Raw genomic sequence first — 25,757 nt, forward strand, 5'->3', positions numbered from 1 at the left:
ACTTTCTTTAGTTATTTGCTTTCACCCATAACACAAACTAGTTTAAGGTATTAAAACATTTGCTGAAGTATAAAAAGTATTTTCCACGATCAGATTTTAAAGACTACATTTACAGAGGGGGGTCTCCGACCTCAGCTGCAAGTTGTGAAAAGGTGGCACCGAGCTCGTTACAGCAGAGCAGTAGATAAAGCGTTTTCTTTTCTTTTCCTTGCTCTCGCTTGCCGTAGTTAAAAAAAACTTCCTTAGCAACGGTGTCGCGTTGTTACGGTTGCTATGTTGCGGTACAACTGCTGATCCCCACCGGTCATAAGTGTGTGAGACTGGATTTTCACCGAAGTGCAAAAATAATACCGAAATATACGTGAGAATATTATATAAAAATGTGAGTTGAGAGTGTGGGGAAAAAAATGCTTTCCTTATTGTCTTCACATTCCTTTATTTTTCTTCTTACGAACGTATTTTATGCGGTTAGCCACTATCAACACGAATGCAAAACAATAAATCGCAGCTCTGAACGAGGTGTGTAGGAGATGAGTTACATTTGAGGCACCTGTGCCTGTGCGGGAGTTTGTTAAATGAATGTCTGAAAGCGTCCTCACCGTCCATCTGTGTCCTGCAGCCGCCGGGGCGCCCCGATGGCGAGGGGAGACCGCAGGAAGAGGGCGGACAGGTCCCCGCTGGAGGTCTCCTTCCACCAGCTGACCGGGAGCAGCTCCAGCGTGCTGTCCGAGCCGCCGCCGCCCCCGGGGGACAGCGAGGAGGGCCTGTCCTCCGCGGGGTCGCCGCCGGCCAGCACCGGCCGCGCCCCGGGACCCCCGCGACCCCCGGAGACACAGGAGGAGCCGGTCCTTCCTCAGGTCATTGTGGAGCGGTAAGGGCTGGGCGCTGAGCTTACACTGGCACAGAGTCTGCGGGAGTCTTTGTGTCTCCTGGGGTGTCCCCACATTTATTAATCTTTTAAGATATTGTCACCTTTTGTAGGTATGAAGGAGAAAAGGTCCACGGCCTCTATCACGGAGAAGGAACGGCATATTTTCAAGGGGGTCATGCCTACAAGGTAAACTGTATTTGTTTTTTAACAATATAGGATACAAAACTCGTTCGAGGATTTAAGACGGAAAAAAAACCCCAATGCAATAGTCTCTTTAACCGGTGGGTGTGTTGCCCGAAAGCGATTAAAATGAGCACGACTTCCTAGCAACAATAGTGTCGGCCTGTCTCTTTCCTCAAGGGCATGTTTTCAGAAGGACTGATGCACGAGCAGGGGACCTACACCTGGGCTGACGGAGTTCAATACCAGGTAAACTTCATCGTGATCGGCGCTTGGCTGGAAACATCCGCAGCCCAGAGCGCTTTAGGAGCTGTAACGGCGTGTCTGCGGACTGACGGTGCTTTCGTCTCATTGGTGGCACTGACTACATTTGACCGAATATTGCATATGCAATAATGATTATATATGAGTAGTGTAAGGGCGGTAGGGTAGCGCAGCGGGGAGCATTGCTGCCTTCCAGTGCTGTCTGTGTGGAGTTTGCGTGTTCTCCCCGTGCTCCGGGGGTCCCCCTCCCACAGTCCAAAGACATGCTGGCAGGTGAACTGGCTTCTGAGACAACTGGGAGTGTGCGCGTCTGCGTCTGTGTCTGTGTTCGGGGTGTACCCCCCCCCAGCCCTGAACTGGAAGAAGTGATGGATGAGAAAAGAGAGGGATTATTGGTATATGTGGTGCCTGTTGTCCTTTTGTGTGTCAGCGTTCACGGACGGTTCGCGTGGATGAGGCTCCGCTGTCTCGAGTGGACAGGATTGATATATTGTGATCGGTGACTCAGTGTCACCCCGCTGCTCCTCAGGGCGATTTCCAAGCGAACGTGCCCACGGGACACGGGGTTTACACGTGGCCCGACGGCGGCTGCTACGAGGGCCAGGTGTGGAACGGGATGCGTCACGGAGTGGGCACACACAGGTGTGGCGGCAGCACCGCCTCCTACACGGGCCGCTGGCACCTGGGCAAGCGCCACGGCAAGGTAACCCGTCCGGGACCCGTCCGGCGGCGGCGGGGGGGGGGAAGAGGTGAAAGAAAAAATTAAAACGCACATTTCCTCATTCCGATGCGCAGTGAGCGTTTCGGAGCGATCGGACTTCTCAGTCCAGAGATTCGTGTTCGGGTTTCAGCTCAGATGTGCGTTGATTTCACATTGTGAGTGGTGGGGTGGGGCAAAGCTTTATCATGTGCCCCAGAATCATGTCCACCTTTTGTACAATGTTCACTACTGCGCAAATCAGTTCGAACGCATGATCTAAATAAAAAAAACAACCCACGGTGACAGGTTAATTGGCTGCGTATTGGTATGGCGCATACAATTAAAACGACCCACATGGCCTTAACTCACATAAACTGCAGATCGCTTTCATGTTGTTCCTGCTTGCGGTCTGTTGTAGGGAGCAATTTACTACAACGCTGAAGGAACGTCGTGGTATGAAGGAGACTGGGTGGACAACGTCAGGGAAGGCTGGGGCGTGAGATGGTATGAGTGGGGGTTTCGCTCTGCGCCGTGTCTGGGCGTCTCGGAGTGCAGCTCCAATTCCACGCCGCTTCTCCGTACAAATGAGGTCTTGTGTGTATGTAGACAAGGAGGGCTGGTCGCTGGCCTTGCGGGTGAGCGGTTGTGTTTTTATTTCTGCTGCTGCAGCTACAGCTCGGGGAATGTTTACGAGGGGCAGTGGAAGAGCAGCGCCCGGCACGGCCGGGGCACGATGAGGTGGCCGGCGCTGCGCCAGCAGTACAGCGGCCAGTGGGCAGACGGCATACAGGTAAGGGGACCCGCCTGCGAGAGATCCACAGGGGTGGGTGCAGTCATCTCCGTCCCCCGAGTCCCCCGAGAGAACGAAACATTTTGCCAGTTTATCGGGGTACTGCATATCGCCGGACATTAAAACTATATAAATTAAAGTACTGCATGAAGACACCATAGTAAAGAGGTTAGACAGTTGGATGTAACATTAGTTTAAGCCCCTGTGCAGAACCTGTGAAAGAGATCGTATTGGCATTTGGATGTCCTGCTTTTCCATGCTATTGTCTTGCCCGGAGCACAGCTGAAGCACGGGTTAGAGATCGCTCGCGATTAGAGTATTGTCTTTCCTTTGATCGGTTGCTGCAGCGCCGAAAACAGTGCAACAGGGATACGTGTCAACGGGAATGGAGAGCACTGAAGACTTTTAAAACTGTCAACTTTTCCAGTTCGTGCAATCATAAAGTCTTTCTTTTGAAACTGCCCCCCCCGCAGCAGGGCCAGGGGACGCACACGTGGTTCCTGAAGCGCGTGCCGGGCTCGCAGTACCCCTTGCGGAATGAGTACGTGGGGGAGTTCGCGAGTGGCCTGCGCCACGGCCACGGCCGGTTCTACTACGCCAGCGGGGCGCTGTACGATGGACACTGGCAGTTCAATAAAAAACACGGCCAGGTCAGTCCGAGCCGCTCGCTACCTTTGTCGTTGTGTCATGCTGCTCGGGTTTCTGCTGGATTACTGTAGGTATTATTTTTTAAATTGTAAACATGTGGTCTTCGTGCTGCAAGTCCTTCTTTAACATCCAAACCCTCCTGCTCTGTCTCGTTTCCGATAAGGAGCAAACCAATCTTGCAGACGCTGTGATTAAAAGAAACAGACATATCTGGCCCCGTGCCTTATACACGTTTTGACGACGCTTCGCCCGCTGCCCCTTTGTGTCCAGGGAAAGTTCGTCTTCAAGAACGGCCGGGTGTTTGAAGGCGAGTTCGTCGATGACCACATGGCCGAGTTTCCAGGCTTCTCCATGGACGGGACAAGCACCCCTGACCTCAGTGGCATCAGAACTCATACTCCCCCTTGTGGCGAAGGTGTGTAAGTGCATTTACCTCCCTGAGAGCACAACCCGCTCTTTTAACTGCGTAGGATTTCTGAAGCTTCGTAGCTGGATTTTTTTTTCCTTCAAAGCAAAGGAAAAAAATGGATTAAACTCAAAATGTTTTGTTTGGGGTTCATGAATTTAGATGTTCAAGATCCATAGATGAAGGGGATGAGTGGAAGCTATCGCGACCAGTTACGGTTTTGTAAAGTGCGCTGTTGTATTTGCTGTTTCAGGCGAAAGCGTGAAGAGACCAGGCGGTGTCTCCTCTGTGCTGGGGCCTGACATGGCTCTAGACCTGCACTTTCTGCTAGAGAGGCTCCCTGCAGCAGGCCGAGACGCCGAGCGGAAACAGGTCCGTGCTCGCAGGCCTTGGGTTCACGATTCACTCACCCTTCAGGACTCACAGGGCAGCCACAGGCAAACGAATCATCCTTTTTCCAGACTCGTGAGGGCCTGTTCAGGCATGCAGTCTGATCAACAGATTTTTACCAAATAAAAATATTTCTCTCCCACATTTTATTAAGGTCTTTGGTTTCTTGTCACTTTAAATGCACCCTTTAATCCAATATGCCAGTGAGCAATACACACTCTGGGCGTTCCCCGCGTGAGGCTGAAGGCTTTGTCTGAGGCTCAGAAGCAGGTCTCTGTCAAGTGTGTTAGCTGTGTATCTAGTTTGTGGCCCCGTCTGCCTGCAGGTGGAGTTTGCCATTCTGAGGCACGTGGCGGAGCTGAGGAGGGTGTACAGCTTTTACAGCAGCCTGGGCTACGAGCACTCACCCGACAACACCTTCCTGCTGACCCGCCTGCAGTTCTGGAGGCTGCTGAAGGACTGCAGGATCCAGCAGCGCCAGGTCACCCTGGCCCAGGCCGACCGGCTGCTCGCTGGCAAGTTCTGCTTTCTCTCTTCGGTCAGCTCAGGCAGACGGAAGAATCTCGTACTGTGTTCAGTGACGGGGCTGTCCGTCCCTTCGCCAGGCGTGTGGGAGTCAGGTGCTCTGAAGCATAGGCTTTCCCCTCTTGAACTCGGACAGAGCCAATCGAGAGCAGAGGGAAACGTGAGTGAACGGAGGAGCGCGTCGGACTCCTCACCCCTCGTCTGGCTGTTTAATTGTCCAGTCAGCATATGGCACGACAACCACCTTCCTTCATTTAGATATGTTTCTGAATAAGCCTTGCAATCTTTTAAGTAAAAGGCAACTGTCCGGTGTGACCAGTCCTGTGTGATAAATTTCTTTCTCTTCCACAGAAAACAGTGCACCCGAAGAGATTCATTCCCCGTTTGACACCGTGCTTCTCAGGACATTCCTCAGTAACATAGTGGTGCTAGCCTACCACATGTACAACAAAGAGATTGAGTGAGCATCATCAATACTCAGCTGTTCTCTAAAGACTGTTCTCTGCTTCATTTTAAGCAAATTACTTCTTGCAATAGCTTTTTTGCTGTACAGTTGTAGAAACCAATTTTGATATATCACTGCGATGGTTTAAAAAGATAATGGCTTGACTTTAATAGTTATTAGTCTTGAACTCCAGGAAAGCACCTAAAATAAGCCTTACACGATACACGAAAGCAATAGAGTAAGACACCGCTCTCATTTCAGGTCACAAGGCTCTGTTTTAGCATCCTGTTTTTCAAAGTTGGTGAGAGACAACATCATTCCTCATGCAAGGAACGTGAAAGGTGAGGAAAAGAGATTGAAAGAACAGAGGATTGAAAAAACAAAGTTTGCTGTCTAGTGAGCTTCACTTTGCTTTTTTCTTCATCTCCATGACTTTAGTTTTAGCAGAAATGGCAGCATGTTTTTTTTTTTATCTGGAAGAATCCTCAGTTAAATCAAATTGTAGTGTTCATGGTTCCTGCGAAAATCATTAAATTATATATTATCATAGCTACCTACCTGAACTTCTTCATTAAATTATATGCCTGTATATTCAATTTCATCAAGTTTAAAAACATCTTTATATATACTGATGATGTAGGTAGTTTCTTCAGCAATCACCTGTGTGCTGTTGTTGCTGTGAACTACATGGAGAAGTGCTGGGAGATACACAAGGCCTACTGCAAGCAGAGCTCCAAGGCTCCCTTCGAGCCCACGATGAACATGCGGGACTTCATGTGGATGTTGAAGGTATCTGTGCATGCTGTTGTGCTGAAACAGAAATGTATGATGCATAAATCCTTACTATTCACGAGTAATGGCAAATCTTTACAAAATTGTTGTGTTGGCAAAAGGTCACTTGTGTTCTTATTTTCTTATCGTTTCGTAATTACAAATATAAGGTTCCTTTCAGGAGGTGCGCCCTGGTCTTTAGATCCTCACTGGGAATTGATAAATCACCCCCACCTTGCTTTGCTGGCAGCATGTAGTTTGCTTCCATAAGCTGTGCGTTTCTTACTCTTAAAAAATGTATGGATGCATTGACTCTTTCGATCCAGGATCTAAATCTCTATAGTGAAGAGCTGACAACTGGGAAGGTCCTGGAGATTCTTGCTGCTGAAAGCCCTGCAGCCTACGATGGAACCTACAGTAACCTAGAGCTGGAGGTGAGATGGCTGTGTGGTAACAAGTACAAGTGTCCGTAGAAAAGCAAACCGCACAAAACCTTTTCTCATGTGCATAGAATGCACTTCTCTTGATGGCAGAGCACAATTCCTGTGCATCTTTCTTCCTGGATAAAGAGTGTGCTTCCTGCACAATCCGCACACTCCTTAACATCGGCTGTCACTACCTGTTCAATCAAAAGAAGTGTTTTTATCAAACCAGGTGATGAGACCTTTAAAACAAATGTGTAAAAGCCCATCCGGTTTACAGCATGAAACGTAGGCATTAACATTTTGAAATAACAATGTCAGTGCTATGTACTCTGTTTTGCATCCAAAAGAGTTATAAAGGGCAGGTCACATCTATCTACAGTATGTGTTTTCTGTCCTTTCTGAGGCATCTTTGGGTCCCAGTTATGGACTTCAAATTAAATGGAAAGTAAACTAAACCTCTGATGACACAATACGCTCGGTTGAGAAAGCTTTACAGATGTTTTAGCCCTGATCTCATCCTTCGTGCTAACTGTTGACTGAAACCTTCAGCTCTACAGTGTACTGTCTCCATGTATCTGAAATTCAGATGACTTTCCTGGAGTTCTTTGAAGCCCTGCTGGGTTGTGCAGAGGTGAGCATCCCGAGAGGGACTAGGACCCTGTCCGAGAGCCTCCTGGATGATTGGAAATCAGGGGGCTTGACCAAGGAGCCCCCCAGAGGGGACCGCAGGGAGAGCCCCACTCAGCGTGGCACGCTGCCACCTTCTGCTCAGGTTGGGACCCTTGAAATGGTGCACTCTGCAAGTGATGGACTGAGTTCATCGCATACAATCCAACACTTTATAAGTGTATGTATGATGCTTATTCATTTTTTGTAGCAAAACTCTCCGCACTTTAGCGAGCCTCTGCAAGATGATGCAAAAAGTTATGCTGGTATCGCACAAGCTTTGTCCTGCATGGTTGGGAAAATGCCTGACCTGGACAGAGGAGGACCCTCTGCTGACCTTTAAGGTCTTAACTGCTTTTCACGAGGAATGACAACATGTGGACGAGATGCGTTTTAGAATGTTTATCGGGTCCTTGCTCAAGGCACAGAGACAAATGCCTAAGCCCGCTTGGCCGTGGGCCAGTGGAGGAGGGGGTTAGGACCCCCGCAGAGTGAGGGGTCACCCAAGGGGGAGCTGCAGAGGTGAAGATGGGGTGCAGGAGGGGAGCTGGCGATGCAGTGTGAAGAGGGGTCTGCTTACAGTGTACGCACCTTTCAGGAGACGATTCCAGCTGAGAACAGGTGGGGTAAAGTTGACCTGACCTGCTTGTCATTATCCCTCAAGAACCGCCATTTGTTTAGTGAGCAAGAGAGAAACGTTTGGCTCCTGATTTGGGCTGACGGCAGGTTTAAAATCATTTGCCTTCATAGCATGACTTGCAGTGTAAGTGTTGGTAAGTGCGGTACTTGTCATCCGCTACAGTAAATACCCTGCTGTCATTCATCCTTTCAGGCCGTCACACAGGACGGGGCACATAAAGAAGACGGCCCAGCTCAGAACGAGCTCCCCCTAAAGTCATCCAGCATCCACGGCACATCTCAATCAAGCGCAGCAAAGAAATCTGAGGTTTGTGAAAGAACGATGCTGGAGGAGCCTGTTCAGAGGATGTAGATTGTATTAAAGAAGGTGTCTGTAATAAGGGGAACTAAAGCATAATACTTTGGAAAGACTGTGGATGCACCTTCAAAGTCATTTATTAAATATTGTATTATTAAAATAATTTTAGCAGAAAAAGGATTTGAGCATTCCAAGTTGGAACCGAAAAAAGGTCCATTGTGCTAATAATACTAGGCATATCGATAGGTACTGAAAAAAGCTGAAGCAAGAAGATATTGAGCTTTTGTGTTCTTTTCTCAGGCAAGAAAATCCAAAGAGCTGCTTAAACCGTCTGAGTCTGAAGAAAGAGATCTTAAGCAAAGTGGGAAATCTGTGTCAAACCCTAAAACACAGCCAGGACACCCAGCTGGTAACTTTTTATTATAAGAATTCATAATATAGCCTTCATTTAAGGCCTATCGTACATGCAACTCAGAAATAGAATCACGTTTGCTTATCCTCTAAATCATCTTACTACAAATGTTCTTTTTAATTGCTTTGAGACTCTCTTTTAAATAATGAAGATCTATGATTACGTAGTTAACATCAGAGTTCAATTTATACATAGTAAAGGGTGCGTTTAGTCACTGATGGGTTACTTCAGTTAATTCACTGTTTTATGAAGAGCTGACAACGGCAAGTTAAACATCATGCAGATAAATTATTTTTGAGATTTCAGAAATGCACAGTGTAAAACATGAATTATTTCTAAATGAACTGTTATCCCACCAGTGCTTCAAGCTCATTGTTTAGGGACGCTGACTGGTTGTCCGGTTGTACATGACGTTCTGGTGAGGTGGGCGTGTGGAGTTTATTCTGCAGCTGTTCAGGCTGTGTGTTTGGTCTGTCGAGGTGCGAGCAGCGGTTCGGCCCCCCAGTCCGCGCACTCCCACTCCGCTGGTAGTGGACGGGATGGCATAGGGGGCGCCGGCGAGCTGGTGCGCTCCATGCCTGCCCTGCACCCCGAGCAGCCCAGCTCTCCACCGCAGCATGGCTCAGGTGCACTCCTCTACCCGACCATCTCTAATTCTCACCTTATTGCTGCCTCTGCAAAGTTCGCACACCTGGGCTCCACCAGACTGAAAGCACAGATTCATTCTTGATGCTGCAAGGAGATCCACAGGGAGCTGCATCCTCCAGTGTCCTTCCATTAAGGAATGACTCTTCCTATCTCTATTCCTATCACTTTTAATCACTTCTATTGCAGCAGCTTGTTTTGCATTGATATTGTAAGGAATGTGATTTAGTTCGTACTGCTGACTGAGCGACCCCCTTGACTTGAAATACTGTTTTCACAGTCATTCTGGATGTTCCACAAGAGGGCAGTAAAATGTCATTTGCCATGTGGAAGACGGACTTGGCTCTAGAGGTCACCTGTGGTAGAGGGATCAGAGCAGTCGCATTAAAGGACATGAAGGGACTAACCCCTTTTGTAAGCACTCTTTTCCACGCCTCTAATTTGTTCCAGAGGACGGCGAGGACAGCACCAGTGAGCCGGAGAGCGAGCTCGAGTGCTGGATACAGCAGATGCGCATCTTCTTTACCCAGAAGCTGTTCCCCTCGTACGAGCACAGCCTGCTGGTGAAGAGGGAGGTGGCGGAGGAGCGCGGGCGGCGGGCGGTGCGGGCCAGGATGGCGAAGGCCAGAGTGGAAGAAGCAGCCAGGTCAGAGGGCAGGGCGCTCTTTCAAACCCCTCCCAAGCGCCTCACTTCCCTTTCCAGCCTGCAGCGGCCCATTCATATGCCCCCCCGTCTGCATAAAACACAGAGCTCAGGCTGGTGTCCGTTCCAAGCATGATAATGTGTCCAATGTAGCCATGCGACAGGCGTGGATAGTCGTTCATTAATGTAAGGTAACCATCAGCAGCCGGCTTGCCGTAGGCCGGAGGCAGCCATGGCCCACCTCAGTGGCATCCGTCTTGTCGATGGCAGGCTGAAGGAGCTGCTGGAGGCGGAAGACGAGAGGCGCCACCGGGAGGAAGAGGAGGAGGAAGAAGGGGACGAGAGGGCCGAGGGCCAGGAGGAAGATGCCAGCCTCACCCCGTCTCCCGTGGCCGTGGCCTCGGCCCCCAGCATCACCAAGCCCTCCCCCGGCAGCGGGAGGCGGAAGAGAAAGTAAAGCGCAGCTCCGGTCAGCTCAGTAGCCTCCCCTTCATTCACAAGCAGCTCTCTTCTGTGGCAAAAACACGTGCACGCAAAGCACACACGGCCCTGCGATCAACAGCATCATGACACTTCTCCATGGACTCAATTTCACTGTACAGCTTCAAACGTTATCCTGAACTGTACGTTATTACAGGTTTTAGAACACAAGGACGCGACAACTTCTTCACGAGCAGTGCCTTAGAGCAGACGTCCCCGAGATGGGAGAGGCCTGGGTGTCTCCGTTTCCCAGTGAGTCAGATGTTCGTGCCGTCATCACAAGCCTCGATGAACAGGGGTCTTAAACCTAATGTCCTGGCTAAATTGCATTCTGGACCTTCTGCCCCTAAAGCTCTTAACGGGAACACATTACTATGTTAACGATTCTGCTCAAGTCATTTTGGGAGAAATGCTATAGAACTTACGATCTGGTAAATACAACTTTTTGGTTAAATAAGGGGCTATGAGAAAGGTTCATAACCTCACACAAACAAAAAATAAAACACAAAGGAAAAGCAGAATTTCTCATTTTATTGAAAGTACAGGTTGTTGTTTACAAACCAGACATAGATGACATGATGGCATTCCAACGAAAGAGAGACAATTAAAGACTTGATTCAAGAATGACAAGGTTTAGATCCTGCATTTTATAATAAACGTCATTGTGGTCTTAAAAAAATCACACACAGTTCATTGCAATCTATACAAGCCACAAATATATATTTATATATACACGTTTTAAGTTTAATATTTAATTTACAGTAAAATTTTGATATTACAGTTAATTACAGGAATGAAAGCCAATTTACCGGTTAAATAAAAATCTAAAAATTGCATGATGTGAAAAATTACACAAGTGAATAGTTTTTTTACAATGCAATTATTGCATTACAAACTATGCTGTGAGTTACTCAGCATAGGTGACCATTTTAAATAGTGTAGTAGAAACGTAGTCCACCAGTCTTGTTTTAAAAAGAAATCCGCTTCAATCTTGCTTCCTCTTTTTAATCCAAGAAGAAAATATTATTGAATTGTGTGGCGCACAGTCTCTTCACTTCTTCTGCAAATAAATATGGTTAAATTAATCAAAACATCAACTCGATCATCCGTTTCTGAATTTCACAAATGTCGCCTCTGTTAAATTATTCACAGTTCCGTGAAGTGTCTTAAATCTGCATGAACGCGTCTGTAGAGTGCTATCAGATAATGCTAAGAGCTAGTGGCAGCATCTGGTACTAAGCAGAAACTAAACCCTGCTGTGACAGGATTGCAGGTTCTATGCTGAACCTCTGAGTCACAAGGCAAGCCAAACACCAGGGAGTGCAAACATGCCATGTAAAGACGTCGTCACACACCTGGCTTGAAAAGTTTAGCTTAGCCATAAAGTTGGTTTTGTATTTACAGAATGATAAAACTATAACTTTTTGCAGCTTGGATTCTAGTTGCTCCTGTAACTGTGCTTTAACGGAAGAGTTCTGAGAATACTTTAAAACACTAGAAAAAAAAACTAAAAATGTTTATTTCCCCATATACAAATGACCTTTAAATATTTCAACTGCTCTTCCTTGGATGTGGAGCACAGTACAATTACTTGAGCACTCTGGCATTCGGAGTGTGTCAAAATAGATCAATACAATTTCACAAAAAAAAAAGTTACTATTACTTACCATTGACTTCAATTAAGTTTGCATTCTTCTGATTCAGAATGACATATAGCTCCCTCTGGTCAGACTTCTTGCCTACAACCCAATAATCAGTCATCGCCTTGACAATAATTTCTTCATCCTCATCAACCCTATAACACAACATAAAAATAATTGCAGTTCCTGTTACAAATCACCATTATAAGGAAACCGATTATTTCTGATAAGCACGAAGCAAGCTGGAGCCCATTGAAAAAGCACATGATGGGTTTACAGACAAGACACCAGCCACCACCACCCATCGAAAGGCACACTCAGACACTAACGCACAGGGACACCCAGTAATGAAGGCAGTCAAAGTTAACTAGCCAGACATCCTAGCTACCCGATGACAACACGCAGACTCCACACATAAGGTTATGATCCCGGGACCCAGGAGCTGTGCTCTTGACTGCAACAGAGACAGCAGCAATCACCCCTATGCCCCCTGCCCCCTGCCCCCTGCCCCCTGCCCCCTGCCTCCCTGTCATCAACCTGCTAAGGCAACACACCATCCCGTCATCACTTCAAGACAGAAGAAAAGCAGACAACACTTCGCTTCATTATCTTCATAAGCAACAAAGATGTTGGAGACGATTCCATGTGTGATTACCGGGAGAAATCACAGTTAATGTCGCCCAGTATCTTCATGAGGTCGGGGTGGACGGAAGTGAGGGACACGCTGGCTGTTTTGCGCATGTGGATGGTACTCTTCTCCGCGAGATTCATGTGGTTGAAGTAGATGAACTTGAACTGCGGCTCTTTTTCTGGCCTGCAGACAGTGACAAATAACAGCTCAGCAAAGCATATTTCGCATTTCTAATGTTTATTTATTGTACACCGGCTGCAACATTCCCACTCTCTGCGACTGAGGATTTTATTCAGTACTGTTAATGGCAGTAATTTTGCACACTGTCTCCAAATCATCTTCAGCATCTGTACTTGCCACCTCTGAGGTTTTAGTCTTATTCACTCTTTTGGCCTCTTTTCATATTTTGAATTTTCTGGAAAGGGAAAAGAAAACCCTTCAATTTGTTTTCTCTTCCCCTACATACTGAAGGGATTTGCAAATTCACTGTGACCAGCAGCATCCACATGGCATGTGATGTGCCTCATGATAGACCAGAAAATTTTGACTGTAAAATCCTGAAAAGTACATCAGGATCTGATTGCAACTTCAGATAAGGCATCGGTTTATTAGTGGGGGAAGAAATCAGTATAAAAAGCAGAAATAAAATCTTTCAGCACGCATGGGACATGCTGTCTGTCAGTACATAATGAATGAGATCCTATTCCCTTGTTACATTAATTGCTCTAATTCTGATACAGCCGCTGAAAGTTTTATGACATTCACCCTGATCCATGCTATCAAGTGACTTGATCAAACGGGAAAGGAATAGTTATATTTAAAAAAAAAAGCAAACTGAATCAAAACAAACTAAATGCTTCTTGACTCCTATTATGACTTATTACCAACTTCAGCTGCACAGCGCAGGAGTTTGTTTTCTCCTCTATCCTTACGGTAACAGGATGCAGGTTTATCAATTTGTTATCAACGGAAGACGGCTTAGACATTAAAGTTTCAGACAGACCTAATCAGTAAGGCGAGCCTGACACTGCTCTAACTACTAGTTTTAGTGACAATGAAACAAAGGCATTAATAATTGAGCAAATTCTAGGAGCGATCAAGACATTCTGCTAAATTGCGGTGTCTGCACCTCCTCATATCCCAAGCAGCACCCTAATTGAAGTCTGTAACAAAAAGAATTTTAGCAAACATTACTTATTTAGTTTATTCTTCATGAGGATGATACAAAAAACACCCATCAAGTTGTCTTGGAAGTGAGACTGTAGTAACAGCCTGCGAAAAGACAAATTCCTAATGCAAGAAATTGTATATGGGTAATAAAGTGATCTTATCTAATTCTCAGAATGCTTCTAAATCACCTTTATGCAGATAGGATCTAGCTTCCAAAATTTAGGCCCACCCTACATTCACAACAAATCCCAAATCCCAATTTTTGACCACTCAGTCCACAAAGCTGCACAGAGGCTAACTCCACACAAGAGCAGGAATGTTGTCAGGAGAAATAAATTTGCATGTGAACATTAGAACCAGTACAATTCAACAAAACTCTCAGACTGTAAACCACGATGAGTGCATATATGCTTGCGATCGAATGGCACTACTATTCTTAATTGTATATTCCTGAATTCGGAGCATTAGATCCATCAGCTAGATTATGTAGTTGCAAATATAAAGGTTTTCCAAGAAAATTGGAATCCTTAACCCCTTGTATGGAGCGATCTTAACGCGCTTCATGAATCGCAGTAGAAATCTCCTTAATTTCTCTCCAGAGCCCCGACACTGACCCCGATATCCTGCGGTTGACGTTGTACTGCTCGCAGATGTCGGACGCCAGCAGAGTGAGCTGCGGCCCCACCAGGCTGTCCAGCTGCTCACAGAACTCCCTGGTGAGCTCCACGGACGCTGCAGGGGACAGGAACACAGGCGGACACACGGCCATCAGAGAGGCTGACCCACCCCTCCCTCCCCACTGCGCTGTGGCCTGGGACGGCGCCTTCTGGAGCCTCCGCATCGAGAGAAAACCCCAGGGCAAACTGGCCTGTCCCCACTTCCACTCCAGGGAGACGTTTATTTTATACTAGACAGGAAATACTGAACTCCGAGTGCGAATCCCTGGGAAGCACATCCTTCACACCCGTACTTATTTCATCTGTTTTGAGGTGATCCTGGGGTTCTGTCCTGGACTTACCACTGATCATGAAGCACACAGCCGCGCTCATGGCCTGCAAGACACAGATGAGAGGCTGCATTAGTGCCCCAAAGGCCTGCAAGTTCCAGAACCTCAAATATTCAGATCCATAAAGAAAGGACCTTTGTTTTCTTAGCTCATCCTAAAGAAAATCCTGCCTCATATCGGTCCATCAGCTCCTTTTTATAAGAGGAAAAAAAGCAGTCTGGCTGAAGATTGTGAAGGCTGAACTTTTGCTGGGCATAATTGTGCAGTGTTGCAGAAAATACCCACCTTTATTCACACTAGAAGTGGAGCTGACTAAATTTGCCTTTCCTCAACAGCCTGGTGAGTTTTAAACAATGAAAGTAACTCATGAAAATAAACTCGGTGAAAACACAGTGAAAGGTCGAGTACATTCCAGCAGTAGGAAAACACTGGCTTAATCCAATCAATCCTCTCACTGTCTTGCTCCAGCTTTGCTTATGTTAGGGCCTTTAGCACTGAAGGGCTAATCTCTAATCTTTACTTACCATTCCAATGACCTAATAAACTTTAAACAGTCTTAAGAAAAGCTGATTAGCAGTCAAACCTCCTAACGAGGAACTGTGCCAAATGTATCAGTGCTCATAACCAGGATGCTGAATGTGTAACACCAGACAAGTCTGTGTTTTAACTTTGCAAGATATCTGTAATCTCTTAATGTTACACTTGTCAGAACAGCACTTTTAAAAATATGCTAGTTGTTTCTATATACTGAAACATACCTGCTTTTTACTGAAATTGTCACTAACCAGCGATCCAATTTTAAAAATTTATGTGAAAAGTGGGCAAAATTGCTTAGATCCCCTCTGGTGCAGAAAATTCAGGGTGTTAAGGTCCTTCTCACCTTGTAGACGATTAAGTGGAGTTCTTCGTAACCATCCTCTGCGGTAACAAATATTTTGGGGAATCTGAATTTCGCTTCAGGATCTTTTAAGTTGGGTGGTCCTGTCAGAAATCTACAAATGCAATTAAGGACAGAAGGGGAAAAAAACTCATAACCTGCAAGTGGAGATATGAAATACAAAGAACAGTGATCATGAAATGAATCGCTTTGCTTTTAAAACAGCTATCTGCACTGAAACAAGCTCACATTTCACGTTGAAAGTCTAGTATAATTAGTGCTTATTTGCATAATATATTGCAATTTGGAACAGAAATTTTGCACAACATAGTTGAATCACATCTATTTTGAACTGATGGGTGTATAGAATGTGCTTCACCTTTTGGACTAGACTTTCAACGTGAAATGTGACCTTTTCTAGTGAAGATAACCGTTTTATACACGGTTCAATGCTGGAAGATTAAGCCCCCAATCCAGGCTTTTTAATCAGGATCTCCTCCAATTCTGCCGTGAAGCCTTCCACACCACACCAGCAGGATACAGCCCACATGTGGCTGCGTTTTCACATGTTTTCAGTTCACACTGGTTCCCAGTTCTCCTTCACAGTGCTTCTCCTGATCTCCAAGACCGATGGTTTGCTGCCTCAGTGGCCGACAGTTCACCATACAAGGGAAGGTGCAAGAGATACTGTACCTTCCGTAGTGCAGCAGGTTTCCAGCCATTTCTGGCCTCATGGGGGAGTCTCTTCCAGCCAGCTGGGACCAAAACACAAGCAGATCTGCATTACAGAGATTGTACTGCCTGCCGTTTCTAAATCCCACTGATCAAATCCGGCGTGGCCTGCCCAGGTCTGCCAGGGCTGGTCACGCTCTCATCACTACAGGGACCACCAGCAGCATGCTGATGTGGTTTTTAACAGGTGTGTAATTCAAGCCTTCCTCCATACCATACCATACCCCCCCACCCCCACCCCCACCCCAGGTTGGGTTTAATCGCAGGTGAAGGGACGCCCCCGGAAAGAACAGCTAGGAGGCTCACCTCTGGCTCCAGGTGTCTGGGGAACAACGACGTTGTCAGGTACTTGTACAAGATCCGCATGTCATCCTGTTCCAGCCCACTCCTGATCGCAAGCAAACAGGAATAAAAATGCTTTAGTACATCTTTTATCAGAGGTAGGCACCCCTGGGCCACCATGGGAACCTTTAAATTGGATCCATGATCGTTTCTTATCCTCTCAATTGGTTGGATTAAGCCACTAAGGTCCGAGATGGAATGCGAGCCAGAAGCAAACCTGGTGCTCATGAATCAGGGTTGTCATATATTAACACAAAGGTTTATCGGCCTCGTGTGCATCACGGTGTGAGGAGTTCTGTAAGGAGTCTGCATGATCTCCCCGTGTGCTACCCAGGATGTAGTGTCACTGTGGGCTCTCTCCTTCCACGACTGATTTAAGGTCTGCAGGGCAAAGACAGGGAGCAACTGTCTCCTTTATACTGACCCGAGTTACTGTATTGGAAGTAAACTTCAAGGTTCTGTTTTACAATCAGGGAGAAACAACTGCCCATCTCTTCTTACTCTGACTTCATAAACACAAATCAAAATCAGAAATCTCTCCAGACAGCTCGGCTTTCTTATGTTGTGAAATGGGGAGAGCTAATTAATATTCACCTTCCCATAATTTATTGCTTGTGCTTACAAGACAACATAATCCTGGCTAGCACTTATGAGATACTGCATGTGTATATAGGTTTGGAAATGTAGAAGGCTCACACATCAAGGGCTTCCTGTATTTAAAACTGAGGGGTGTCTTAGGTTCAAAGGCTTCCAAATAAAAGAAAAATTTACTGGAGGTGTCATCTAATCTTCCCAGGCTTATGTTTCAGATCCATTATTTTATACGGATACTGAACTAAACAAAAGGCATCACAATAACAAAGCTTGTTATTTGAGAGCTGACCAGAGCATCATGGTGCTGTAACTAGGTCTGGCACACGTAACCGATACACTGTAAAACACCTACAGTATGGCATCACCTCCTGCTGTATCACACAGAGCTGCACAACCCTGATATACAGGGAAAACATAGTGATGTAAAGTAATCAATTACATTTGTGACTGAACCCCACAAAAAACAATTAAACAACCCACTGCTGAAAGCAACAGAGATAAAGCAAAGCCTATTAAAACTGGATTTTCACAAGCAAGGGAGGAAGATAGAGGGAACTGCAGGCCCTGCTGAGTTTTTAAAAACAGATTTTGTATTATTTTGTTTTAAAACGGTAATCTAGCAAGAGGTGACTGAAGTGCTCTGTGCTAACATAAGGGGATAATTCAGACCGTTTTTGCACTGCAATGCTTGAAAAACACATCAAGCCTAACGGGGCCTCTGTACTTGCTGGCGCTGGCATACATGTGCACTGCAGTACGCATGCAAACATACAGGCAACACTGCATACACAGGCTTGCACTGACACTGGAGAAGTAGGGTGTAGAAGGCCTTAAATGACAAGCGGGAACCCATCATCTATTTCTGTCCTCTCTCAGGAGCCCTGGGTCTACTGGAAGGCTGTGTGCCAGGGGCAGCTGTGACACTTCAGTAATCGCCGCAACAATTACCCACAGCTGAGACGCCCTGGGTGGGTTTCAATTACAGCGATTCGGCATCATCTGCGCGTCTATTTTTCAGGCGCTAAATATTATATGGTGCTTGTCTTCTCCGGCACGCATTTCAGAGATAGACTGGAGAGAAAATCATCATCATCGCCATCAGGATGGGTAATTCGACTCGGGCAGCACTGAAGGAGGCCGGGGAAGCTCGGCCCAGCCCGCCTGACACCACCGCAACAACACTCCAACACACTGGCTGGGAGCCACCACCTGCCAGACTGCCAACGATGTATAGTAAACCTCCATCTTCTTTTTAATTCACGCCAAAAGAAAATGCATGAATTAGAGGTTTACTATACATTGAGTTTTTTTTCCAGTCTTTGGTCACCTGCTTAAAACATGTTCCATGCACTGTACCATCTTCTGTTTCTCGTGCCAGATATTTAGGAGCACCTTCAAAATTTTGAGTTACACACAAAATATGCAGTATAAAAAGGGGCATTATTCCCCATAGACTAATGTGTTCATATGGTCTTGGTCTCCTACGCTGTACAGGTTTCTGAACCTTTACATGTGAGTGTTTGTCTTTTTTTAATTGCTATTTCTATATAGTTGGCTTGGAGCTGAATATTGCCATTGTGCAACTTTTTGGAGACTCTCCAGGCTGCTGGAGACTCCTTCAGTTGCAAAGGCACTTTTTTCCTATTAAAATAATGAGAAATCGAGGAAGGAAGGCAGCCTGTCTTATCAAATGTGAGCACGCTGGATTTAAATAATGGCTTCAAACAAGCATGACACACTGTGAGATTATAAGAGTTAAAAAAGGAGGCAGGGAGCAAATTATAAAAATAGAAAGCAGATTACTGTGTGCATTTACTGAAAAGAGGCTGCGGGCCAGACAAAAATACTGCAGACCTAATTGGATTTCTCTCTCCTCTCTCCAGCCAGGGACTGCTCACCTGTTGGCAGAGGCTAACTGATTTAAAAGTGGCTGACAAGCATGCAGCTATTTTCACAGGCTAGCTACAATGTGGCGTGCTCCATCCTGACACCCAGTAAGGATTCTGTCCGTGACTGGGCTTGCTGCACTCAGAGTTCAAGCACCCCTAAATCAGAAACCCTGAAAGGAAGGGGATCCCTGTATGTTGGTATATTAGTAATAATAGTATTACAGGGACAGAATTCACAAACCCTTTCCCCACTCCTAAGGGCAATCAGCGGGATAGTAGAAAGAGTGTTATGGATATAAAAACAGGTTAAACAGCATAAGCACACACTTTCAAAGGCTACAGATTATAAAAACATTTGAATGAAAATAGAAAGTGTTTTACCTAACATTCGTTTCTGGTATCCCAATTTTTGTTTGTTTTTTTTTTACTTCTACAGTGAATATTACCGTGCCATTATCTGCATTTTGTTCTTATGCACTTGTATCCCCCGCTGCCGTGATCAGAGTGTGTGCGTGCACTGCCCGTCCGGGCCATACCAGATCAGCTGGTCATTGTAGAGGAAGGCCGTGTACTTGATCAGGCTGTGGTTCTCCTCCACTTGATTCACAAATGACTGGATCTTCAGGTAGGTCATCTTGTCCAGGGGGAAAAAGCTAATTCCCCCGAAGACATCCAGCAGGTCACAGGACTGGAGGTGCAGCGTCTGCAGATACTGTGCGGGGAGGAGAGCAGAAAACCGCTTCAGCCTCTTTGCCTCTTCACAGAGACGAGACTTACAGCAAGAGAACTGGAAACAACAAAGGAAAACTCTTTGTATTATTTAAGACGATTCATCCATTTAGAAAATTTAGAAACGGCTTTTCGTGCTTCTATTTTTGGGGACAGGAGATGCCAGTGCTAAAACAGCATCTGCACGAGAGCTCGGCCATTACGGGCAGGGCAGATGTCACAGCTTTCTGAGAAGCCCCAGGGCTCGCTGGCCCGTAAGCAGGCTGTGCACCCACTGGCCAGCTGGAGCTCACCCAACCCCAGTGCTGCTGGACCAGCTACACACCATCACACGGCCCCGGGGAGATGACGACACTCCACAGCAGAACTGGAAACCTGCAGACTTCCTCGGGCAAACCCCCGACGGTCGGGATTTTGACCTCCATGGCCCGCTTTTAAATGCAAGTACCACATGCCAAAAAAAGACTGCTTCTTAGCTGTAACCTCCCCTCCCACTCATATTTCATTAATCATACTGGTGAAACTGGTTACAGAAAGCATATTTTCTTAAAATTTTCTAAACACTGTCCTGATGGGCCATGACCAGTGAAATGTTTAAATATGGGCTCAGAAACTCATTCTGCGTTGTCGTGTAGTGGCAGAGGCTTGCTCTGAAGTCAGGTCCGTGACGCGTGGCTTTTCCGACCCGTCTCATGAGGCAGAGCTAAAACTGCACCAGCACAAAGAGCTCCTACTCTGGGCGCCGGCTGTAAAGACATTCTGGACACCATCCTACCCGGTAGAAGAAGGTTTCAAGCTTTTGTTTGAGAAGCTCCACTCCTCCAGCCTCCATTGCTCTTGAGAAGGTGCCGTTGAAGAGCTGCAAACAGAACAGATCCCTTTAGGAACGAGCTTTGCTTGTTAGACACACAGCAGGCGTTTGATACTTAAAAAGGAAAAAGGTGTCAAGAGGTGAAAATGACAAAATGGCTATCTTTTCTAAAGGAAGATTCTGTTAACTCTTGCACTCATGTTTCCAATGGTAATCTGAATGAAGACTCTGGCATATAGGTCAAGAAGCCTTAGGTACAGGCGGCCAAACCATGGTAAATTGATTAAATCCTTATGTCTTTCATAATGGGCATTCAGTGTCCATGAATCTCACCTTGTACATATTATAGCACTGCTGCAGTACTGCTCCATACACCGTATCCTAGAAGCAATCACAAGACAAGTTAGCCAGCCTCTGACATGATTTCACTCAGGCTTTTAAAAACCCAAAACAATACCCCCCACCAAAAACGAACATTATATACACGTAGATGCAAACGCCAAGGAAGGAAAAAGAAGAAAAAACAACTTGCATTCAAAATCCCTTATAATAGGAAAATGTAAAGCTTTTATTAATGTAACAATCAATTGATAGTTAATACTGCCAGAGCAAGGTTTTTTTATTTCCCTTCTTTTAAGTCATAAGCATGAGCAGAGGACATTACCAACCTACGGGTGGAAACCTGTTAATGCTTTCTTTTTGTCAAGGGCAATCTGACAGGCACAACTATAATTGTATTAAATAAAGGAAACTCAGGGGTCCCCTCCCGTGCTGAAGAAGACACAGGTGGCCAACAGAAGTCCTTACGATTATTTCTTCTTCGTGATATTCTACAGTAGGTTTGCCCTCCCTGTTGGTTTTTTCAGTCATCGGGTTTCGCACCACCTGGACACAATCACAAAGGGAGGATGGGTCAGCAGTAGGATCAGGTTCAAGGCTCCTGCAAGTGACACTACCGTTGGAAAAAAAAAGCACAGAACTGCAAATTTGGAGCTGCAAAATGCTGTATCGACTCAATGACGGATGCAGCTAGTATAAAGCAAGTAACTTCGATGCACCTCAGTCCTCTGCTGCCTGTACCTCGTTCCCACAGCACCCATGAGAGCTCCAGGAAACAGGTAACAGTGCAGACTCGCAGGCGCCTGGCAAACTGAGGACTCCCAGATCTTTGCTTGCTTTTTATACAGATTTTTAAGACTCCAATCTAATAACTACGACAACAGATGCAGTTAATACAGCTGCCTACAGTGTCAAAACCAAGATTTATTACTGAGGTTAATTTAACAGCATGTTGAAAGAATACCATAACCATCCAGAAGTTCTCCTCTGGTTCAAAGAAAAACTGCCTGTTCTTCTGGGTGTGCAGAGACTTGGCAGGCTTCGTTGGACAGAAGGTTCTGTGAAATGAAAAGATGAACATTAATCATTTAACTTAGTGAAACTGGACAGAACAGGGAGAACATCCCTGAAAAGCATGTCGTACAGTCTTTTAGACAATTGGGACTGAAGCGTCTCATTTTAAATGTAAATTAATATAATTTACCTATTTTGCCTGTGCATGTCAAATTTTGTCAAAAACTGAAGTCAGGTGTTCGCTGAAGCTCAATATAATAAATTCTCAGTCATTTGCATTACAGAGCTAAATTCAAGCTTTATGTTGTAGCCATGTGTAATTTCCACACATTTATTTTAACACTAATTATTGGAAAAGACTGCCTCTGCTTAGCAACAGTACATTACCTAGTAAACTGTACAATAGCTTCACACAGCCCGACATTGCGGATTTTTTCATTTTTTTCCACTTCATTTGGGTGGTAAAAGAGTATTTTCTTTTCTTCCTGCAAAAGAACAGGAAACGTGAAGAATTATGCCACTACATTCACAAGATTTGGAACCACAATAAATCCTTCTGGGCAGCTGGTCCATCTCACTGGGAAATTGCCCTGGGAGATTACTCAGACAAAGACTTCCCACAACATCCAAAACTAATCTTAAAATCCTCCGCAAATGTCCTTTTGTGACTGCTTGAGATTAAGAGCTTGTGAATGTGATGGAAAAGATTAAATTGCGATGCACTCCAAAACCAAATCAGACATTGCACAAAGAAAATTGGTCCTCACCTCTCCCTCCCGTGGTCCAAACTTTGGGTTGTAAACAAAAAAGTTCAGCAGGGTTGGAGCGTACTGCTTCTCCTGGATTGCTGTGGCCATTCTGGGACTGGAAAGATGGGGGGACAGAGGTGACCTCACGAAGGACAATCTGAACAGCTCCGTTTGCTAAATATCTCTGTGCTCTATTCGTGATCATGAGATGAGATAAGACCACATTATTAGCCCTATACAATTTCTTGCATTAGGAATTTGTCTTTTCGCATACCCCAGCTTGCTCTCCATGAGACACGTAAGCACACAGATAGGGAAAGAGAAGCTTGGGGTCAGAGTGCAGGGTCAGCAATTTATACGGCGCCCCTGGAGCAGTTGGGGTGAAGGGCCTTGCTCAGGGGCCCAATGGAGTAGGATTCCTCTGCCGGCCGCGGGATTTGAACCAGCAATCTTCCAGCCACAGGCGCAGGTCCACAGCCATGTCATGACATGACAGGAGTTGTGGACGTTGTGTTATTCACTCTGATTTATTGCCAGATTCCTCAAGTTCAAACAGTAAGAAACTGGTGATCATCTTACCTGATCATCAGCATTAGTGTGATTTTCCTCTGAACTGCTTCCTTGTGGTAATCTGCGCGGGCATGCCTTGTTTCTCTGGACACGAAAACCCCAGAACACAAGTCAAAGAATAACACCTAAACACTATACCACATGTAAACAGGAGGAGAGATAAGGGTTATGACAGCTCTGATGTTGCTGGACTGTAATGAAACAAAAATATTTTCCAACTCCACAATGGTTGCATATATGTCAGAGACTATCGGTTTAAACTAAAAATGCCTTTTCTAATGAATAAGGTTCTGTGGGTTAGTTCTGTTTTATACTTACATGCCAGAATCAGCACCAGGCAACAGCTGCCGACCAGCGAACACATTGTTAAATATGCATATATTCACAATACAATCGGATAGTTCTCAAGTTGCCTCTCGGCAGTTCAAGAGCGCTTGAGAGCTTTTAACCAGAGCATGTGACTGGCGGACGAACTTCATAACGCACAATCTGGCACTGTTAAATCACATTTCCCGGATAAAGACACATTAATCACCGTATCGTAGACTCTTTCAGCCTTATTATTAAGAACTGTGATTTATGTAAGGTTTATGAAAGCACGAGGGGTCTGCATGAACATGAAATCCACTGAGGAGAGTGTTTCTGTGGAAACAGGCGAGCTCTATAGCCAAGGGGAAACCTACCCAGAGCAGCCCACAACCAAAGTAAACAGATCGCTTTTAACCACAGTCTGCATCTGTCTATGAAAGGAGACTATAAAAAGATCGCTCACATTTCGCTGATTTTTACAAGTCAGAAAACGGTCAGACTTCTGCTTTAAACAAGACAACAGCCCCAGTGAAGGAAATGTGAAACTCCCAACAGGGGTGTTGGTTTGTTAACGTAAGTGTTTAGGAAAATAAAATCATTTGTTTTACTCAGTTTAAGTCCAGGAAGAAGTACCGGATGAAAATCAGTATTTTTCTGCTGGAATATCCACATTTATCCTCTGTTGCGCTCTGTTTCATTTGGCACATTCATAACACACTACTTTTGTTCGTTTTGTGCTGAACAGCTCAGGCATATTGCCTACAGTAACAAAAGAAATCACTTTAAAAAAAAAAACTTACCTACCACCACGTATCACGTAAGCAAACCGGGCTGTGCTTTTTAAATTACAAATCATGCAAGAAAAACACACATCCTTCCTGTTTTTTGACAGCAGACCACCTGAGTACGGCTCTTTAATGTGGTCGGATATTCGCGTGAACCTCGGAAGAAAGGTTCCGACGGAGTGCAGAGAGTTCATGATCGTATGTTTCTCATGTAATAAACAACTGAAAATTTCAACTACCCTATTCATTTCAATATGGATATTGATTTTCTTCTCAAAATATCGCTACATCCATCTAAAACATATTCCCTTTATGTATTGAAACGGAGCTATTATGTGTTTGCTGTACTGTTCTGATAGTCGCGTCGCATACGAGCACGGCAAGTATGTTTCACTGAAACGTACAGTAAATTTACATCACATGGGTTTATTCCATACGTGTGGTATTTTTAAAATTATTTTTGAATTGCTCAAAGCGTTTCGTTTCTAATCTTTAGGACTTCTCATTCACAATTAATCAAACACCTTGTATGAAGAAAACGTGATGCCACACAGGTGTTGCAGATGGCCTGTACGTTTTCCCATCAGAACCTCTTTTCTAAAATGGTGGAAAGGCAGTGACAGCCGAGACACAGAAACAACAAGTATTTTATCCCTTCTCATATATTTATTTTGAAATTAGACTTAATTTTCCAAAGGTGAAGTTACTGGTACACCCATGCTGTTAGTAAGAAGCGATGTTGTAACGTGTTCTAGCAGCACAGTCCCCCTGCTGAGGCGGTTGCCTTTATCAGAAAGAAAAATTAGAAAGAAATCCATCTTAATACCTGTTGCTCAACGCAAACTCAGTGTTGCAATCGACATTCAGAAGGGTTGCAGACAGACACCCAGCCATTTATACATTACTATCCGCTCGTCGCATAATGAAATGCACGGCCTTCTGCGCACCTGGAGAACCGACGGAGGGGGGTCAGTGATTTTGCATGTGCAGACTTTTTACAGTAATAAACAAGGATGACAGGTGGGGAAACTACCAGCCGCCTCGCACTTTCATTCCCTTCGCTCTCATTGTGAAGCAGAAACCCGAGCCCGGGCCCCGGCATGGGGTGGTTCTCAGGATTGTAACCGCACCGCCGCGCCTTTTGTCCGGCTTCTGTGTCGCCCCTGCGCCAGCTTTAAATCTTTAACATCATTCGCTTCAGAACCTCTTTCGCAAGCTCAGAAGCGGAGGTGGGTTTCCTTTTAAATTATTTACGCTTTGTCTGTTTGTTTTTCTTGAAGGCGAGGTTATGTTTGTTGTGTGTGTGTGTGTTTGTTTTACTGATTAAAGAAAGCCCGTACAGGGTCTCGGTGCCACGTAAAACAAACAAACA

The 25,757-nt window shown here is 45.5% G+C and overlaps 2 protein-coding genes across 11 annotated transcripts; one reads left to right on the forward strand and one right to left on the reverse strand.

Moving 5' to 3' along the window:
• The first annotated feature begins 259 nt into the window (after positions 1-259).
• Positions 260-15,037, forward strand: rsph10b (radial spoke head 10 homolog B). Of its 7 annotated transcripts, none has more exons than XR_011182594.1 (22): positions 260-382; positions 620-871; positions 982-1,057; positions 1,232-1,300; positions 1,845-2,018; positions 2,434-2,519; positions 2,685-2,805; positions 3,279-3,455; positions 3,724-3,868; positions 4,113-4,231; positions 4,575-4,764; positions 5,126-5,234; positions 5,481-5,560; positions 5,860-6,008; positions 6,317-6,424; positions 7,002-7,187; positions 7,914-8,027; positions 8,319-8,427; positions 8,910-9,056; positions 9,526-9,721; positions 9,989-10,450; positions 14,239-15,037. XR_011182594.1 is itself a non-coding variant. In XM_015360307.2 (22 exons), exons 2-21 carry the CDS (start codon positions 636-638, stop codon positions 10,173-10,175), a joined length of 2,778 nt encoding a protein of 925 aa, XP_015215793.2. In that variant the 5' UTR covers positions 260-382; positions 620-635; the 3' UTR covers positions 10,176-10,187; positions 14,239-15,037. The 7 variants fall into 7 exon arrangements, 6 of the variants coding, with proteins under 6 accessions (XP_015215793.2, XP_015215792.2, XP_069036832.1 ...); XM_015360307.2 differs by having other exon boundaries at positions 9,989-10,187; XM_015360306.2 differs by lacking the exon at positions 14,239-15,037 and having other exon boundaries at positions 9,989-10,187; positions 10,356-10,719.
• Positions 10,710-24,501, reverse strand: ccz1 (CCZ1 homolog, vacuolar protein trafficking and biogenesis associated). 4 transcript variants are annotated; one of them, XM_006637215.3, is made up of 17 exons: positions 24,401-24,501; positions 23,301-23,375; positions 22,740-22,836; positions 22,360-22,457; positions 21,923-22,016; positions 21,427-21,504; positions 20,953-21,000; positions 20,584-20,667; positions 19,616-19,791; positions 16,561-16,642; positions 16,216-16,277; positions 15,526-15,637; positions 14,658-14,691; positions 14,254-14,371; positions 12,494-12,652; positions 11,866-11,993; positions 10,710-11,258 (listed from the first exon to the last, which is right to left on the reverse strand). In XM_006637215.3, the coding sequence occupies exons 1-17, from the start codon at positions 24,454-24,456 to the stop codon at positions 11,203-11,205; spliced, it is 1,557 nt and encodes a 518-aa protein (XP_006637278.2). In that variant the 5' UTR covers positions 24,457-24,501; the 3' UTR covers positions 10,710-11,202. The 4 variants fall into 4 exon arrangements, with proteins under 4 accessions (XP_006637278.2, XP_015215800.1, XP_015215802.1 ...); XM_015360314.2 differs by having other exon boundaries at positions 24,405-24,495; XM_015360316.2 differs by having other exon boundaries at positions 23,301-23,423; positions 24,405-24,493.
• Positions 24,502-25,757: the final 1,256 nt, after the last annotated feature.

Source organism: Lepisosteus oculatus, chromosome 19 (genome assembly GCF_040954835.1).
Source record: "Lepisosteus oculatus isolate fLepOcu1 chromosome 19, fLepOcu1.hap2, whole genome shotgun sequence".
In the NCBI taxonomy this organism is placed as follows: Eukaryota; Metazoa; Chordata; class Actinopteri; order Semionotiformes; family Lepisosteidae; genus Lepisosteus; species Lepisosteus oculatus.